Source organism: Coffea eugenioides, chromosome 9 (genome assembly GCF_003713205.1).
Source record: "Coffea eugenioides isolate CCC68of chromosome 9, Ceug_1.0, whole genome shotgun sequence".
Taxonomy (NCBI): Eukaryota; Viridiplantae; Streptophyta; class Magnoliopsida; order Gentianales; family Rubiaceae; genus Coffea; species Coffea eugenioides.
In genome coordinates, this window is record NC_040043.1 from 7,577,448 (window position 1) to 7,594,777 (window position 17,330).

At 35.6% G+C, this 17,330-nt stretch overlaps 1 protein-coding gene across 1 annotated transcript; it reads right to left on the reverse strand.

Moving 5' to 3' along the window:
* Nucleotides 1–4,481: 4,481 nt before the first annotated feature.
* LOC113782110 lies at nucleotides 4,482–17,330 on the reverse strand. The gene is made up of 15 exons (XM_027328020.1): nucleotides 17,232–17,330; nucleotides 16,503–16,706; nucleotides 16,208–16,389; nucleotides 15,668–15,794; nucleotides 15,408–15,575; nucleotides 13,874–14,773; nucleotides 13,049–13,134; nucleotides 11,093–11,144; nucleotides 10,614–10,697; nucleotides 8,943–9,257; nucleotides 8,451–8,536; nucleotides 6,754–6,805; nucleotides 6,257–6,340; nucleotides 5,213–5,283; nucleotides 4,482–5,067 (listed from the first exon to the last, which is right to left on the reverse strand). Exons 1-15 carry the CDS (start codon nucleotides 17,328–17,330, stop codon nucleotides 5,034–5,036), a joined length of 2,544 nt encoding a protein of 847 aa, XP_027183821.1. The 3' UTR covers nucleotides 4,482–5,033.

Consider the following 17,330-nt stretch of genomic DNA (forward strand, 5'->3'; position numbering starts at 1 on the left):
CAGGAAAAATAGAGTGACTCTTCCAGAGCCCTCAATTAATTTTGCACTACCACTGATGGTATTAAATTTGTCTCTCCTATCTCCAAAGAAGAAAAATATCTTTTATTTGTCAATATAGTGTGCGCAGAAGCACTATTAACGAGACAAATGTTATCATCACCATTATTTGATCCCAAACATTTGGCATCCATTTCTTCTTCAGGAAGAAAATAAATGAAACTAAATATTGATAAAAGATACGAGAATAGACATATGCAAAGTAAATTGATAAAACTAACAACATATCAAACAACATACCAAAGTAATGGACAATCCTACAAGACTAACAACATATCAAATATCTAGACAAATATTAAATATATGATCATTTTGCATCTTCAGGATGCTCAAAGAAATCGGCAACATCCAGATGTGTCATGTCAGTACCATCATCATCATCATCATTCTTTTGGTCGATAAAATTTGTCTCGACATCTTTGTCCTTCTTTTTCAATGATGCTTGATAAAGGTCAACAAGATGTTCAGCCGTACGACAGGTACGGGACCAGTGACCTTCCATACCACATCGGTAGCATTTTTCTTCATAAACTTTCTTTTCTCCTTCTTTCGGATCGTAGTTATTTTCTCCTTTTTGGGAAATATTTTGTTGCTTGCCACGGCTATAATCTTCACGAGGCACAAATCTACCATACGAGCATCTTCATAAACTTTCTTTTCTCCTTCTTTCGGATCGTAGTTATTTTCTCCTTTTTGGGACGGCTATAATCTTCACGAGGCACAAATCTACTACGATCACGTCCACGGCCACGGCACCCACCTCTACGGCCACGTCCACGACCTCGACCAGAATTTTGAAATTGAGTCCCATTCGCTTCAAGGAATGGACTTGCACCAGTTGGTCGGGACTCATGATTTTTCAGCAGTAATTCATTATTTTGTTCAGCCAACAGAAGACATGCAATAAGTTCAGAATATTTTTTAAATCCTCTCTCTCTATATTGCTGCTGCAGGAGCATATTAGAGACATGAAAAGTAGAGAATGTTTTCTCTAACATGTTTTCATCAGTGACTTTTTCGCCACACAATGATAATTGAGAAGTGATTCTGAACATGGCTGAATTATATTCGTTGACAGATTTGAAATCTTTTAGTCGTAAGTGGAGCCAATCATATCGGACCTTTGGAAGAACGACCAACTTCAGGTGATCGTATCTTTCTTTCAAATCTCGCCAAAGGACAAGAGGATCTTTGACAGTAAGATACTCTACTTTTAGTCCTTCATCTAAATGACGACGAAGGAAAATCATGGCCTTAGCACGGTCTTGGTTTGAGGCATCATTCTCATCAACAATAGTATTACCAAGACCCATTGCCTCAAGATGAATTTCAACATCCAATACCCACGATAAATAATTTTTTCCAGAAATATCAAGAGGTACGAACTCTTGTTTTGTGAGATTAGCCATAAGACTATGCAATAGATTCGTAGGAAAGAATATTACCTTGATAAGTAGCCAAAAGTTGTTCGGGCAAAATCTTGACACGTTTCGTGCTTCACTTTTGCTTCGTGCCTTTCCTTCACTCAAATTAGAGACTCGTGCTGATAACGTGTTGTGAAACTAATAAAATAAACTCCCAAAGTAGGGATTGAAATAGTAGAGTGAGAGATAGAATATTATTATATTTACTGATCAAAGTACTTCCAGGTTTCAATGTTACAAATGAAGTAGGATTCACCCCTATATATAGGTGATCCAAGATAGAAGGTACATGAACCCTATTAAGTACTAATACATGAATTTAGTACATCAAGTACATCCATAAATGAGTTCATCCAATGTACCAATGAATCTAGGGAGAATACATGTGACTATCATCTTGAGAATGCAAACGGACATCTTCATCTTGTAATCCTTCTTGAGAATATCAACGGACAGCCACATCTAGAGAATATCAACGGACATCCACATCTTATCATTATTTCATAACAAATACGACTTTATTATATATATATATATATATGATTAGATCGGTATAAATAGGTAAGCCAAAAAATGGGTGGGGTAATCCAATTATCCATCTACAACCAATTTATTTTCACTTTTTACAAGCCTACCTAAATACATTTTGTAAACTAAATTATCAATTTATACCACTCTTTGCACCCATCATTAATATTAAATATTTACTTATAATGCCAATAAGTCTAATTACCAATTTTTTCCCATCGTGCGCCATGTCGCAAAATTGCATACTATTTAATAATTGAACAATGAGAATATAAAAATTTGAACCAAATAATATGAAAGTTAACATAAAAACATAATCCAAAAACTTATCCCACTCCACCCTTTGCACCCCATCATTAATTTTAAATATTTATTTATAATGTCTAATAAGCCTAATTACTAATTTTTTTCCTCATCTGTGCACTATGCCGCAAAAGTACTTACTATTTAACAATTGAACAATAAGAATATAAAACTTTAAACTAAATAATATGAAAGTTAAAATAAAAACTTAATCCAAATACTTATCCCACCCTATTCTCTTAGTCAATATTCTAGAGTTCGTAAAAACTTCTATTTGTTAAAGTATGTCAATTGGCAAAATGAAAATTTGACATGTACTTTTCAATATTTCGTCATGATTTCAATCGAGCAAAATATTAGCTACCAAACACAACCAAGAACCAATTTCCTAGGTAACTCAATTTGAAGAAATGCCAAAATGAAAGCAGAACTTCTTGTACCCAATTCTCAATCACTTAGTTAACCATACATCCGACTTTTCTATACAACTATTGGAACTTTAAAAAAAAAAACCAAAATATCTTTGTTCTTTAGAAAATAGTCAAAATACAACTACTTCATTGAAATATTCAACAATACAAAGATCATTGAAACAATGAATGCTAGAAACGACATTATGAGCAAATGTGAATCATTTCAAAGCATCTATATCAGATATTAGAGATTTCAACATTTTCCTCAATAGACGGGATATTTGACCGTCATTTTTTTGAAGATTTGCTCTGCAATACGGGATGCATTACTGGGCAAGAAAACATCCAAACCCAATGGCAATGGCAGCTTTCGCTTTGGCACCACAAACCAGTCTCTAGGTAAAGTGTGTTAAAACATAGGAATTAGAATAAAAGGGCCTAAATTAGATATTCCCTCCTCCCCCAACCCATCTCCTCCCCTCAAAGAAAGCCTTATGCCTTGTTTGGATTGCCGTTTTCCGTCGGAAAATTACGTCGTTTTCCGTGATCACATTTCCCTATTACCTTTTTTCCTCACATACATCAAATCGTTACAGTATTTTTTCCATGAAAAATCATGGAAAATGCAATCCAAATACAACCTTAGGTTATTCTGTTTTTCTTAAGATGTATGAATATTAAGTAGCTGTTCAAGGCCTTATCAAAATCATACCACCGAGTTAGTTGTGATGATATGACCCTCCAAGGCAGCCGAGCTGGTCTCACTAAGGGTTAGTACACTCGAGATCCAGTGTTCGAGTCTTGTCACAAAATGGGGAATAACCCAACAACTCGAATAAGGGTTGGGGCCTGAAGTGGGGCTAGGTTCTTTTTTTTGACAAAAAAAAAAAAAAAAAGTTAGTTGTGATGATTCATCAAGCATAAAGGAGCACAAAAGCAAGACAACTTTTTTTGTTTTGGATGCTAACTATTGTGTAGAAAATTAATAGAGTAGTAAAAGTCAAACTTGTCACTGATTGGTCACGAAGACTATTCATATAATGATCAATGGCTTCATTTGCTTTTGTTACAATCACTCGTGTGAAAAGAATTAACCATTCACCACCAACCCATGTAATTTCTAGAGTGTTTTTATTTCATAAAGGAAAATGTTGTCTGGTTAGTAGAACTTTCTAATGATGTCCTATATGCTGTTAAACATTGACTTCAAATAGTAAAATGCCAAGAAAGAGAGATTTTAAATTTGTGTATTATTTATATTAGGAAAAATAAATTAATCAACTCTACACCAGCGAGTTGGCAGAATTCTTATTTGTACTTCCTAACAAAATGATCATTTTTCTTCTTCTTTTTTTTTATCAATAATTACCACTCTTTTCGTTTCTTTTTTCCTCCAAACTAATCTTCCTAATGTTCCTGTTAATCATTGTCCCGAACATGATTACAAGAAATACCCTATTCGTTTTAAAAATTATACATGCCTTCAATGCATTTGCATATTGTCAAATTGCTATTTTTATTATTTGGATGAATGATATCAATGTTTGGAGTTAATGAATATTTGTGGCATGTACAACTTCTGTTTTGTGCACATAATCTTGTAATTGCATTTTCACTTCACCCCTAGCAATTTTTATGTACCGTATGAACTTTTATTGATCATTGTCTTTACCTACGTCCGACCGAGTTAGCATTCAACAAGCTGAAAGAATGCTAATTTAACAAATAAACAAAAGAAATGCAAAACGACCTTTGACCAATCCTCCCTCCAATCATCTCAACTTCCTGTTAGCCTAACCATCTCAAGGACTCATCTAGAATCCCGAAGTAAACAGAGAGTACAAGCCACAATTCACAAGACACAGCACGATAGCAGCGAAGGCGCCAACAAAGCTCAGTCGACCAGCCTAACAAATACAGGAATCAGCTATGAACTTGTGAAACTTCGTGAAACTTAATTCAGCTTAATAGTCACAAAACTGGGATGTTTTGGCAGTAATAATAAAAACAAAATCCAGTTCTACAAAAATTCAAATCATCCACTCTTAATTTAAGTACCGCGTCATCAGCCTAATGACATTGTCTGTGTTTTCAGGCCATTTAGTTGTGCCCATTTTCAAGATGCAGCATCGCGATTTTCCATGCATATCCATGGAGTTCTTGCTGAAATAATCTTTTTGGTTGTGTAGCTAAGCTGCTACATGCTAGATTTACTTGCATCCTTGAGAACTTTGCTTCTGAGATTCTCGTCCTCATCCTTTGTTTCCTTAACATCCTTTTACCAAATCACCTACAGCAGACCTTTCTGCTAACTTGATGCTTTTCGGGCTCGAGTTGGGTACCTAAAAGCAGAAACTCTTTGGCTGTTATAAAGCCCTAGGCAATTCATTTGATAACATCAAAAAAAGTAGTGAAGATGACGTGAATGCCATAAAAATTCCAAAAACTCAAACTCTGAAGAAAAGACAACGTTATCAAACGACAAACCTTTTCTCTGAAGAAACAGAATCATCTTGTTGTTTTATCTTATAAATGTTCTCCGTGCTTGCTTTCTTCTTCTGCAAAACCAGCAACGGCAAACATAAGCCTCAGTAAGAAGAGAAATCTAAGCACTAAAAAGGGGGGGAAAAAAACCTCTAATTCTAATTTGGATCAAGTGTTAATGCTCCCAATACCTGCTCCTCTTGTTTAAAGATATCAAAAGTTGACTGGAGGAAATGCCCGTGATTATTGTTCAAGTGGAGGAATGTAATAAAAGTTAAATTTGAAAGTGCAGTCCACATACATCCTATGCCAAAAGTAATGGCCAAGAGCTAAAGCATTGATGAAACATCTATTTTAGACAAAACATCCTATACAGGAAATTATGGCTAAGACATACAGATAAAGAAAAAACTTCTCTAAACAGAAATGTTAAAGGATTTGAGTCTGTTTTCAAGGTCAATATTAGGATTCTATCTATTACAATAGTTTCTCTCCTTTCGTTTCAATAATTTTATCTTTTTTTTGACAACTGGATTGATCCTTGGATTTGAAACAAATGAATGTTTAAAAACCCTAACCAGCTAAGTGATTAAAATGATCAAACAAGAAAATAATCTTCTGTAGATAACAAGCAAGCCAGCAAAAGAAAACTGTACAGAGGTTCTGGGAGCATGTCATGGCAACATAAATCTGCAAAAGGGAACTTAACTCTTAGTGTGGTGAACATGAGAATTAACTACCTATACAAATTCGGATACGGGGAAGGCAAGTACAACATCAAGAAAAGCTTAATGACAACTTGAAAATCCTTAATAAAGGATAATGACAGCTGTCTCAAACAGTACTTCAAAGCCGCAGCAGCAGCAGCAGCAGAAATTGAAAGGTTTCATTGTTTATTCTATCAAATCACATCCCAGAAATCTCATCAATATATGAGAGGGAGAGAATTTTTTTTTTTTTGTTTTTTTTTTTGGGGGGGGGGGAAGGCGATAACAGAAACACCACAAATAGCATAATGAAGAAAAAGTAGGAAATCAGGCAACTAACTTGATGACAAGAAGTGTTGCCAAGCAAAAACCAACTTTCTTTTTCCAGATTCAAATTCTCCTCGTTCCCATCAACATATAAAACCTGACACAAAGACAAGAAGCATGTGATGACTCATAAAAAAAACTTACTTCCATTCAACATCAGCACATTCTCAATCACCAAAAAATGTCAAACGAGTGAGAGAAAACTGTGCTCCTAAGCTTGTAACAATACAATAAAAAAAACTTAGACAACCGCTGATTAAAGTAGCTAAGATGGATCAATATGTAACAAATACACCAGCAAATGGATCTTCCCAAAAAATTTTTATTCTTAAAGAATATGAGGAGGGTTTACAAAGTGTTCTTATCTCATTATGAGGAAAGGACAGAGATCAGAGACTAAAAGCAAAAAATGGAGGCATAATAAAGGATGAAGCAAAACCAAGGATGGATTTTAGAAGAGTAAATGATAGCAAAAGTAAAGGTTTAGGCTATGAATGTGAATATTATCACCTTATGTTTCTTCGTCAAAGGATCAAAAGCATCAATAACACCTTCATAAAACCTGCACAAAAGGAACTGGATAAGATAGAACACAACTTTCTGCCTGTTCTCTGACATAAATATTAAGTTTGACAAATTATCCCATATTCAATTGCAGAAATTTCAACTTTGCATTTATCAATGAAATGGAGGAGCATTCCTCGAACAATGCCCTCCAAAGTAAACATGAAAACTAGGATGTCATGTTGGGAAATTCTGCGCCAGGTGTCTTTCCAGTAGGATGTTCATGCACATAGTGTATCTATGCTTATGTATCTAATCAATATATCAACTACCAAAGTCAAAAGTAATCCCAAGTAGCATTGGAGATTTATTAATGTTATAAGAAACACTTAGATTCATTACTTCACCTCTTGAGGAATCTGACGTCCATCAACATCACTATGCCTCCTCGACATGCATCCCTGTTAGTCTTTTATCTGGTAATAGCAGTTAGCGTACTGTTTACTACCCCAGTTCTAAGCTTTTTTTTTTTCATCCCTCCGGGAGAATTTTCACTATCTGTTCATGATATCTCATCTTTTTCCCTATTCTGTTTCAAGATAACAATAGGAAAATTTTCTTTTACAATGGCCTGCATCATATCATGAGCTTCCTACAAATGGAAATAATCAATTACAGCTGCTGAGTTGATTCAAACAAATAAATTACCACCCACATACACACTGCACAGAGACACATATGTTCATATATAACATGCTCACATACATTACATTATCAATGAAAGATTAAAGCAGAAATCACCATTGACACCCAACTGGCCAGAAATATTCCTAACCACTAAAACTACAAACAAAATAAATAAATAAATCTAACAGTTAACACAGGCCACAACCTTCAATCACAAAATTGAAAATCAGAAAAGGATGACTTCAGGATGAAAACAGCGACTTTATGTAGCAACAAATACCTGAGTTTTGAGGGACTAAATCATCATGTACTATGAAATTCTTTAGTAAAAGGAAAATGGATAGGGCAGCAAATGCCCAGAATTTGGGATAGGAAAAGATTCACAGATGTCGGTCAATTAAAGGTTTGCTAGAACTACAGAAAAGAAGTCAATAAGCCAACAAGATTCTAGTTTTACCGGTTGAGATTATGCATGGGTTTTGAAAAACCATAGTCTTGCTGGATTGGAGGCAATAGTGGTGAAACAGTCTCCTAACTTGGCCAAACCAACTTCACAAAATTGGCTTTTTGGCCAAAACATCCTTTAAGACAAGTTCTACTTCTCAGTTAAGGAAGCTTCCACTGATGGTGTTTAATTGGTAAGGCAGGAGATTATAAATCGTACCATATTATAGAAAACAAAAAAAATAAAAAGATGGGAGTTTAAACTGAGAGAGAGTGGGGAGGATTGTAGTTGATGTAGTTTAGGTGGAACGACATGTCAAAATCAAGCAGAAAGAAGGCGGGGGGGGGGGGGGGGGGTGGGGAAATAAGATGAGTATAGTTACAGATATCCAACACCCATACAACAATGCTACCCAGATGACTCTCCTAGCACTCTTTAACTGTTTTAAAGAAACAGAACCACCTGGACCAAAGTCAAGATAATAGCAACATTCAGAGATTCAACTTACAAAAAAAGTACAGAGGATCAATATATTGTCTCTCGAGCATTATCAACAATTTAAGTCACTTACTCACTGTCCATGGACCACCAGACCTTTATCCTTGAACCGACTAACTCTTCACCATATTCTTTGACAATTCTAGGCTTCTTGCAACCCTGAAGTAGTATAAAATGATATATTTGGACGTTAGAAAGCAGATATGAAAATCACGTCAGGATATTGCAACAAACACAAAGCTTCAAAACGAGGCATATCAAACAGGCAAGAAATTTAGTTGATCATTGCTAACAAGCATGTGAAGAGAACAGGGTGCTTCCTCAAGTTCTCAGCAGATGCCAACTAAGATTCCATTGATCTATTTTCTATAGTAGAAATCTTTAGACTGAAGCTACAAGAATTGATTCACCTTTTACACGAAAAATAAGATTTGTACTCCCTCGTATCAAATTGAACATCCTAAATTCTTATTTGCGTGGTGACAAAACTATGTCCACTTTGCTTACTCTGAAAATTTAATTACAGGTAGAAATGCACCGACACATCAATAAGGAAACATAATACCTCAGTATAAACTTCAACTGGTTTTATAAGAGAATTGGGTTTTCTTTTCCTTCTATTTGGCGTAACTCCTACTCTTGCTCTTGGTTGCATTTCCCCTCCACTTTCTAAAGCTCCAGAGGCGAAAGATATTTCAGCCATGCTCTTCAGCTGCTCAATTTTTTCATCAAACTGCAATATCTTCGATGAACTCCTATCATCTAATCCATGGTCATTAGTGTCTGCCTCCTCAGCTTTGCAATCATCTATAAGTGACTTGCAAAGCTGAGCTTCAGTTTCCACAAGATGAGAGGCAGTTGTTTCCCCCTCCACCATCACCTGATTAATTCAAGGATTAATTCAAGATACATAAACTACGGCCAATCCCTACATTTTAATGCAAATATTCAAACAGAAGAAAGATTAGTGACAAAGCAGCAAAATATACAATGGGATTCTATACGATCTAAACTAGACTGACCAAAGACATTAGCAAGTCAAACAGGAGAATGCCAACCATTTGACATGCCTGATCTGCTAATTTTGCTTAACAAAAAACATATTATCTTGTCTTCAGAAAAAGTTCAACTCGTCAATTCTTATACAGAACTCCAGACATGGAATCAAACAACCCTCTGATGAATCAGAGACAACAGATACAGTCTCATGTCTGGAATATATAGCTTAATTTTGAAGGAAAAACTATTAATAACAATTATATTTTGATGTTGAAAAAACAGAAAGATCTTGCTGTTTTATCTTTGTACATATTCTTTGTGTTCGTTTTCATCTGCTAAATCAGCCAAAGTGAATATAAGCCTCAGTAAGAAAAGAAATATAAGCACATCTAAAAAGAAGAAGCTTCTGGTTGAAATTTCGATTAAGTGTTCATGCTTCCAATGCCTGCCCCTCCAACTTAAAGAACACCAAAAATTGACTGGAGAAAAGACATTATTGTTTCAGTGGAGTAACGTTCTAGAAGTTAAATGTGAGAGTCACTTGCACATACATCCTATACCAGAAGTAATGGCCAAGATATAAAGAATTAGATAAAACTTCCATCATAGAAAAACATCATATACCAGAAGTGATGACCAAGACACATACTGATAGATAAACCTTCTATCCTAGAAAAAGATACTTCAAAGGATTTAATCTGTTTTCAAGGTCAATATTCAGATTGTATCTATTACGATAGCTTCTCTCTTTTTCATTTTAATTATTTTGTATTTTTCCCTTTCTTTTTTTTTTCCCTTCCAACTGTATTGACTCTTGAAATTGGAAAAAAAAAGGGAATCTTAAAAATCCCTAACCAGTTAAGTGACTAAATTGATCAAAAAAACAATCATCATCCATGGATAACAAGCAAGCCAGCAAAGCATACTGTACAGATGTTCAGAGGGAATGTCATGACATCTAAAATCCACAAAAGAAAACTGAATTTTCGGTAAGGTGAACATGAGAATTAAACTAGTTATGCATATTCTGATATAAGGGAAGTGAAGAACAACACCAAGAAAAGCTTGACTGACGACTTGAAAAAACTTGGTAATAACAAAGTAAAGACAAGTTTTCTACAGAAACACGTTTTGAGGATCTAAAAGGATAAACTCATCTGTCTCAAACAGTACTTGAGAGCAGCAGCCCAAAAAAAAAAAAAATTGAAAGGTGACAGATAGAAAATCAGTGACTAACTTGATGACAAGAACTGCCGCCAAGCAAAATCCAACGTTCCCTTTTTAGATTCAAATTCTCCTCATCACCATCAACATAAAAAACCTGAAACAAGGACAGCAAGCATGTGATCACTCGTAAAACAAACTTAACCATTTAACATCAGCACATTCTCGATCACCACAAAATTTCAAACCAGTGAGAGAAAACTGTGGTCCTGAGCATGTAAAATTACAGTATAGAAACTAAGATGACTGCTTATTCATGCAGTTAAGATGAATTAATATGTCACAAATGCACCAGCAAAATGTTTTAATCCAAAAGAATAGGGCGAAGGTTTACAAAGTATTCTTATCTCATGTTGAGGTAAGGATAAAAAACAGAGCCTAAAAGCAAGAAAATGGAGGTATAATAAAGGATGAAGCAAACCAAGGATGAATTTGAAAGAGTTAAATAATAGCAAACGTAAAGGTTTAGGCAGTCATTGTCAATATTTTCACCTTATGTTTCTTCCTCAAGGGATCAAAAGAATCAATAGCGCCTTCGTAAAACCTGCGCAAAAAAAAAAAAAGAAAAAGATAGAACATAATATTCTGCTTGTTCCCTGACACATATGGCTCAAGTTTGGTCGATTTCAAACATTAAGGTCGACAGATTATCTCATTTTCAGCTGTAGTGATTTCAATTTTGTACTTATTAATGAAGAGAGTGACTACTCAAACAATGCCACCCAAAATAAACACAAAAATTAGTTGATTTTGTTATTTGGCAAATTCTGCACCAGGTGTCTAGCCACTACGATGTTCATGCACATAATACAGTTAACAATTATGTACTTAATCAATATATCAACTATCGAAGTCAAACATACATATGAAAAGGAAATTACTTATCCCAAGAGGAAAAATTACATGTCATTGAGGTCCAAGTTTCACTCACAACCATAGCTAGAAAGCTCTTGAGGACGTCCCAATTTCTTTACCTTTTTGCTGAGTCAACTCAACAAAGCTATTTCCGACGCAATTGAAATCTACCAACTTCCACAATATTAGTCGCCTTCAATCAAGTTCAGCTTTCGTGCTTTAATGGTATTCAAGTACATTGTTGAACAGCAAAGCTTCACTACTGCCCTCATCCTGTCATGCTTAGATTTAATAACAGACACTTAGATTCATAGATTCATTACTTCATCTCTCTTGAGGAATCTGATGGCCATTGACATCAATTTTTCTCCTCGATGTGCATCCCATGTTAATTTTTTATCTGGTCATGCAATTAAAGTACTGTTTACTTCCCCAGTTCTAAGCATGTGTTTTCAGTTCTGTTCAAACATAATAATAGGAAGGTTTTCTTTTCCAACAGCCCGCATTAATATCATCAGTTTCTTACAACTGGAAATAATCAACTCTGGAATCCAAGTTGATTCAAACAAGTTACCACACACATGCACACGCAGATGCACATATGTACATATTTAACATGCTCAAATACATTACATTACCAGTCAAAGATTGATCCAAAAAGCACCATTGACACCCAACTGAGCAGAAATATTTCCAACCACAGAAAAATGAAATATTAGCACAAAAAATATATCAAACTACTACATTAACATTAAAAAAAATCAACACATAGCAGGCCATGGTTTTCCATAGCAAAACTGAAAATCAGAAAAGAATAACTTTAGAATGAAATATTGGGTTCATCTAGCATAAATATAAGTTTTAAGGGCACTAAATCATCATGCACTATGAAATTCCTTTAGTAAAAGAGGGAAAGGACAGGGGCAGCAATGCCCAGAAGTGGGGAGAGGAAATATTCACAGATACGCTCAGTCAAAGAAAGGTATGCTGAAACGGAGAAAAGAAGACACTTAAGTGAACAAGATTCCCAGTTTTTCAGGCTGAGATCATGCATGGTTTTTGAAAAATCATAGACTTATTTGGTTGGAGGCAATAGTGGTGAAATAGTCTCCAGCCTTGGTTGAACCAACTTCATAAAATTGGCTTTTGAAGCCAAAATCTCCTTTAAAAGAATTTGTACTTATCAGCTAAGGAAGTTTCCACTACTGACATTTAAGGGGTAAGGTAGGAGCTAATAAGTGGTGTTATATCATAGAAAAAGAAAAGCTGATGGAATTTAAACTGAGACAAAAAAAAAAGGGTTGTAGTTCATGCATTTTAGGTGGAAGGACACACCAAAATCAAGCAGCAAGTTGGGGGAATGGGGGACAGCTTGGGGGAATTAGATGGCAATAGCTTCAGCTATTTAACACCCATATCAACAAAGCCACCCAGAAGATTGTCCTATTACTTGTAAACTGTTTCAAAGAAGCAGAACCACCTGGACCAAAGTCAAGATGATAGCAACATTCAGAGATTCAAACTTACAAAAATAGCAAAAAGGATCAACATATTGTCATTAATTTTGATCATTTAACAATTTGAGTCACTTACTGCCGGTCAACGGGCCACCAGACCCTTATCCTTGAACCAATTAATTCTTCACCATACTCTTTCACAATTCTAGGCTTCCTGCAACCCTGAATACCAAAAGATGTCTTCGCACATTAGAAATCAGATATGAAAATCATGTCAGAATATATGGAACAAACACAGAGCATCTAAACAAGGCATATCAGACAGGCACGAAATTTAGCCAGTCATTGCTTACAAACATATCGAGAGACCGGGGTGCTTGCTCAAGCTCTCAGCATATGCTAAGCAAGATTCTAATTATCTACTTTCTGTAGTAGAAAGTTTTAGACAGAAGTTACAAGAATTGGTTCACCTTTTACATGAAAAATAAGATTTTGTACTACTTCATATCAAATTGAACATCCTCATTTCCTATATGGGTGGCAGGCGGAGAACTTGTCCACTTTGCTTAATCTGACAGTTTTAATTGTAGGTAAAAGCACAGAAACATCAATAAAGAAACATAATACCTCAGACATTAATTGACTTATTAATGAACAAACATGATATTTCAAAATTTTCAGCTTCTTTGCATTCCATTCCTTTTTGTCCATCCTTCATTCTTAATAAAACCAGTGGTTTTCCTTCTGATCGCTCTGGATATCTTTTTCCTTCTTTACAAGTACTCTTTTCACACCAGAGGTGGCTTCTACTGTGAAAACAGAATTGCTTCACCTTTACATGAAAAATAACTCCCTCCATATCAAATTAAACATCCTAATTTCCTATTTGGTCGCTGCAAAACTATGTCCACTTTTCTCTATCGCAAAATTCAAATCAAACATCACTAAACAAACATAATACCTCAGATTTTTCAATTTCTTTGTCTTTCATTCCTTTTTGTCCATCCTTCCTTCTAAATAAAAGCAGTGGTTTTCCATCCAAATCACTCTGCATGTCTTTTTCCTTTGTTACAAATACATTCTTCATGCCAAAGGTTGTCTCTATGTTGTTACAGACAGCAGATTTCTTCCTCCTTGAATATCTCCCAGGTTTTTTGTCAGCATTTTCTGTTTTGTCTGATCCTGTTCTTAAGCAACCATCAGAACCTGGCAAGCTTTTCTTCTTAAGTTGATCTTCCAGTAAAACACCTTCCTTGTCAAACATGGCAATGTTAACATCATGACTAAACATGCTCTCTTTCTTCCTTGGCCTACTCTTTCTCTGAAGACTTTTACCTCCTTCAGTTGGATCTAGGGAAATGGGAGCACATCTGCTGTCAAAATGTGACGTTCTTGGCGGAAAAGAACTTGGCTTGTCATCCTTTTCTGGTTCAGGCTGCAAAACAGACTCCGTTGCAGATGAATTACTCGGTAAGCTGCTAACTTTCCCAAGATTCTTTTTCTTACAAGGTATTCTGTGAGAATCTCGGTGTCCAGTTATCCCAGAATATTCATAACCTTCCTCCGGTTTTATCAGAGAATTGGGTTTTCTTCCCCTTCTATTTGGCATGACTCGTACTCTTGCTCTTGCTTGCATTTCTCCTCCACCGTCTAAAGCTCCAGGGGCAACAGATCTTTTAGCTATGCTCTTCAGCTGAACAACTTGTTCATGGCTCTGCAATAGCTTTGAAGAATTCCTATCATTTGATCCATTATCATCACTGTATGCCTCCTGAGCTGTGCAATCATCTAGCAGTGACTTGCAAAGCTGAGCTTCATCTTGCACAAGGTCAGCAGCAGTCATTTCTGACTCCTCCATCACCTGATTAAATTAAGATTGATAAATTAAAGCCAGTCTCTTCATTTCAACACAAACATTTAAATAGCAGAAAGAATAGTGAAGAAGCAACAAAGAACAAAACCAGATTCTAAATAGTCTTACTAGACTGAGCAATTCCAACAGGAGAATATCAACCATTTCAGCTGCCTGATCTACTAATTTTGCTTAAAAGAGCATTTTCCTCATCTTTAGGAAAAATTAGACTCATTAATTCGATTTACAGAACTTCAACTATGAAAACTAACGATCCTATGATGCATTGGAAGCAACAGAATCAGTCTGACATCTCAAGCACAGCTTAATTTTAAAGGAAAATCTATAGCAACAATCATTTTCTGATGTTGATTCTCTTCCTGAACAATTTCTGGTTTTTCTATGAGTTACAGGAAGATGAATATAGAGTTATAGACTATTTCTTAACATCTCACGTATTAGACAGTGGGGGGAAACAACAACTTTAAGGAAGTCCAAACATATTTCCATCATTCACAAATACAAGGAGCAAGATAAATTACAAGAGAAGTATGAAATTTTGGAGACAGTATAAAATCATAAACCTATCTGCCTTTTGCCAAAAAAAAAAAAAGGTCCAGTTGAACGAAAGAAAAATGCGCACCACATTGGCCCCAGCTGGCATATCTCGGCATAACAAAGCAACTATATCGGCATAATCATTAATATCTAGACTCATTGACTTCAATGCATTCATGAGATAAGGTTTGACTTTAGTTGAGCAGTTCTTTAGTACTTTCTCTCCTAGCCAAGAGGAAGCTGGTGAAGTAATCTGAGGCAAACAACAAACGTGGTTGAGTACAGATTATTTTTTTTTAAAAAATGGAGAACAAATGACGCAGAGATCTATACAAGGAAGAGTACCTGATTTTCCTTTTTCACACTATTCAGAAGAGGCTTTAGAAGATCTAATGAAATTTCATCACTTGCATCTATAAGACAAGTCATAATTTCTGCCATGTTGGAGAATACAGCATGCGGGTGGTTGAACCTTGTATTTAACATTCAAACATAAGAGTATCTATCAGCACATGATAGTTTAATATGTTGATAGGTACAACACAGGTGGAAGACAAACAAATGAACACTCATAATTTGATTGTTCGAATTAGAGACCATGATTTAATCACTCAACAACACATCAAAAAGGTTTTCCCATGAGCTCATCAATTTTTTAACCTTTGCCGCCACTGAGGAATTCATGAAGCGAAAATCAGATCATATATTCAGGAAAGAAGGTTGAAGGTAATGTAACACATCTAGTAACTTCAAATTAAAGAGTATTGTAACTACCAGTACTAGAGTTACTTTGAAAAAGCTGAACGATAGCAATTACTAAATGATCCAAAGAGGACAAACAGTCAATTAGAAGATTTTGTCAATAAAATAAGATTTTAGACTTACTTAATGGTACTTAGAAAGAGTTCGAAGATTTCAGTGACAAATGCATTGCAGCCTAGGTCCAGCAAGATAACACAGCATCTGAACGTTGCAGCAATTTCAAGAATGTGCAAAGCTTTAGAATAACAGCGACCAGATAAAAGAGACAACTTCTCAAATGCAGCTAAAGTTAGCTGAAAAACTTCCTGCACGCCATCAAAATGCAAAGGCTGACAACTGAGTTCTAAATAAGTGTAGAATACAAAGCGCAGATGCAACTAAACCAAGAATAAATACCACCATAGGTTCTTCAGCTTACTTTCATTTTTTCATCCTCGTAAGGTTGATGTGGAGCTGTGATTCTTAACACCTCAGAGATGCAAGACATAACCGAAATCCTGACCTCCGTAGTAGGATGTCTAAACAGCCTATCAGAGATCAGAGCCTTCATCGAAGGCAACAGTGCATCTCGTATCGAACTGAAAGCATCTTGACCTAGGACCGATAAAAGGCCCTCTAGTTTCTAAACGACAGGACGAAAAAGAAGATAATAATTAATTTACATCAGACAGAAAAGAGTTCTCGAATATAAAATAATACGCAGAAGTAAGCCAGCAGTTTTGAATCGTGAAAAGAGAACGTTTATCAGAGAAAACGAAAGCCTCGATTAACAACATTTCTTAGGGAGAAGTAACCTATCAAATAAACATTGAACCTACAGGATCAAACACTCTGTGCCTCGTGCGTGCTTGGTGCAAGCCTATTTCTATCAATTATTGTTACTATGTGCAATTAATTTTGAACTTTACAGAAGCAAACCCAACAAAAGTTTACATTATTAAGCAGCAAAATCACCAAGATACAAACAAAACAGGATTTAATAATCTCAATCAACAAGGACTAAATCAACAAAAGCATTCAAGAGACAAAAACCAATACTTTTATATTTGATTTTGCGCATGCATGCAACATAGCCCAAAAAAAAAAAGGAAATAAGCCAAGCCAATCTCTAAATCTTCCAGATGCCTCATGAACAAGTGATCTTTACATCGAGGGAGGCAAGGAGATCATCGGTAGAAGAGATTGGCACCAGAAGCTTCACCCCAGCATTAATCAGCTTGTGTTGAAGCTCCCTCTCCGAATCCAT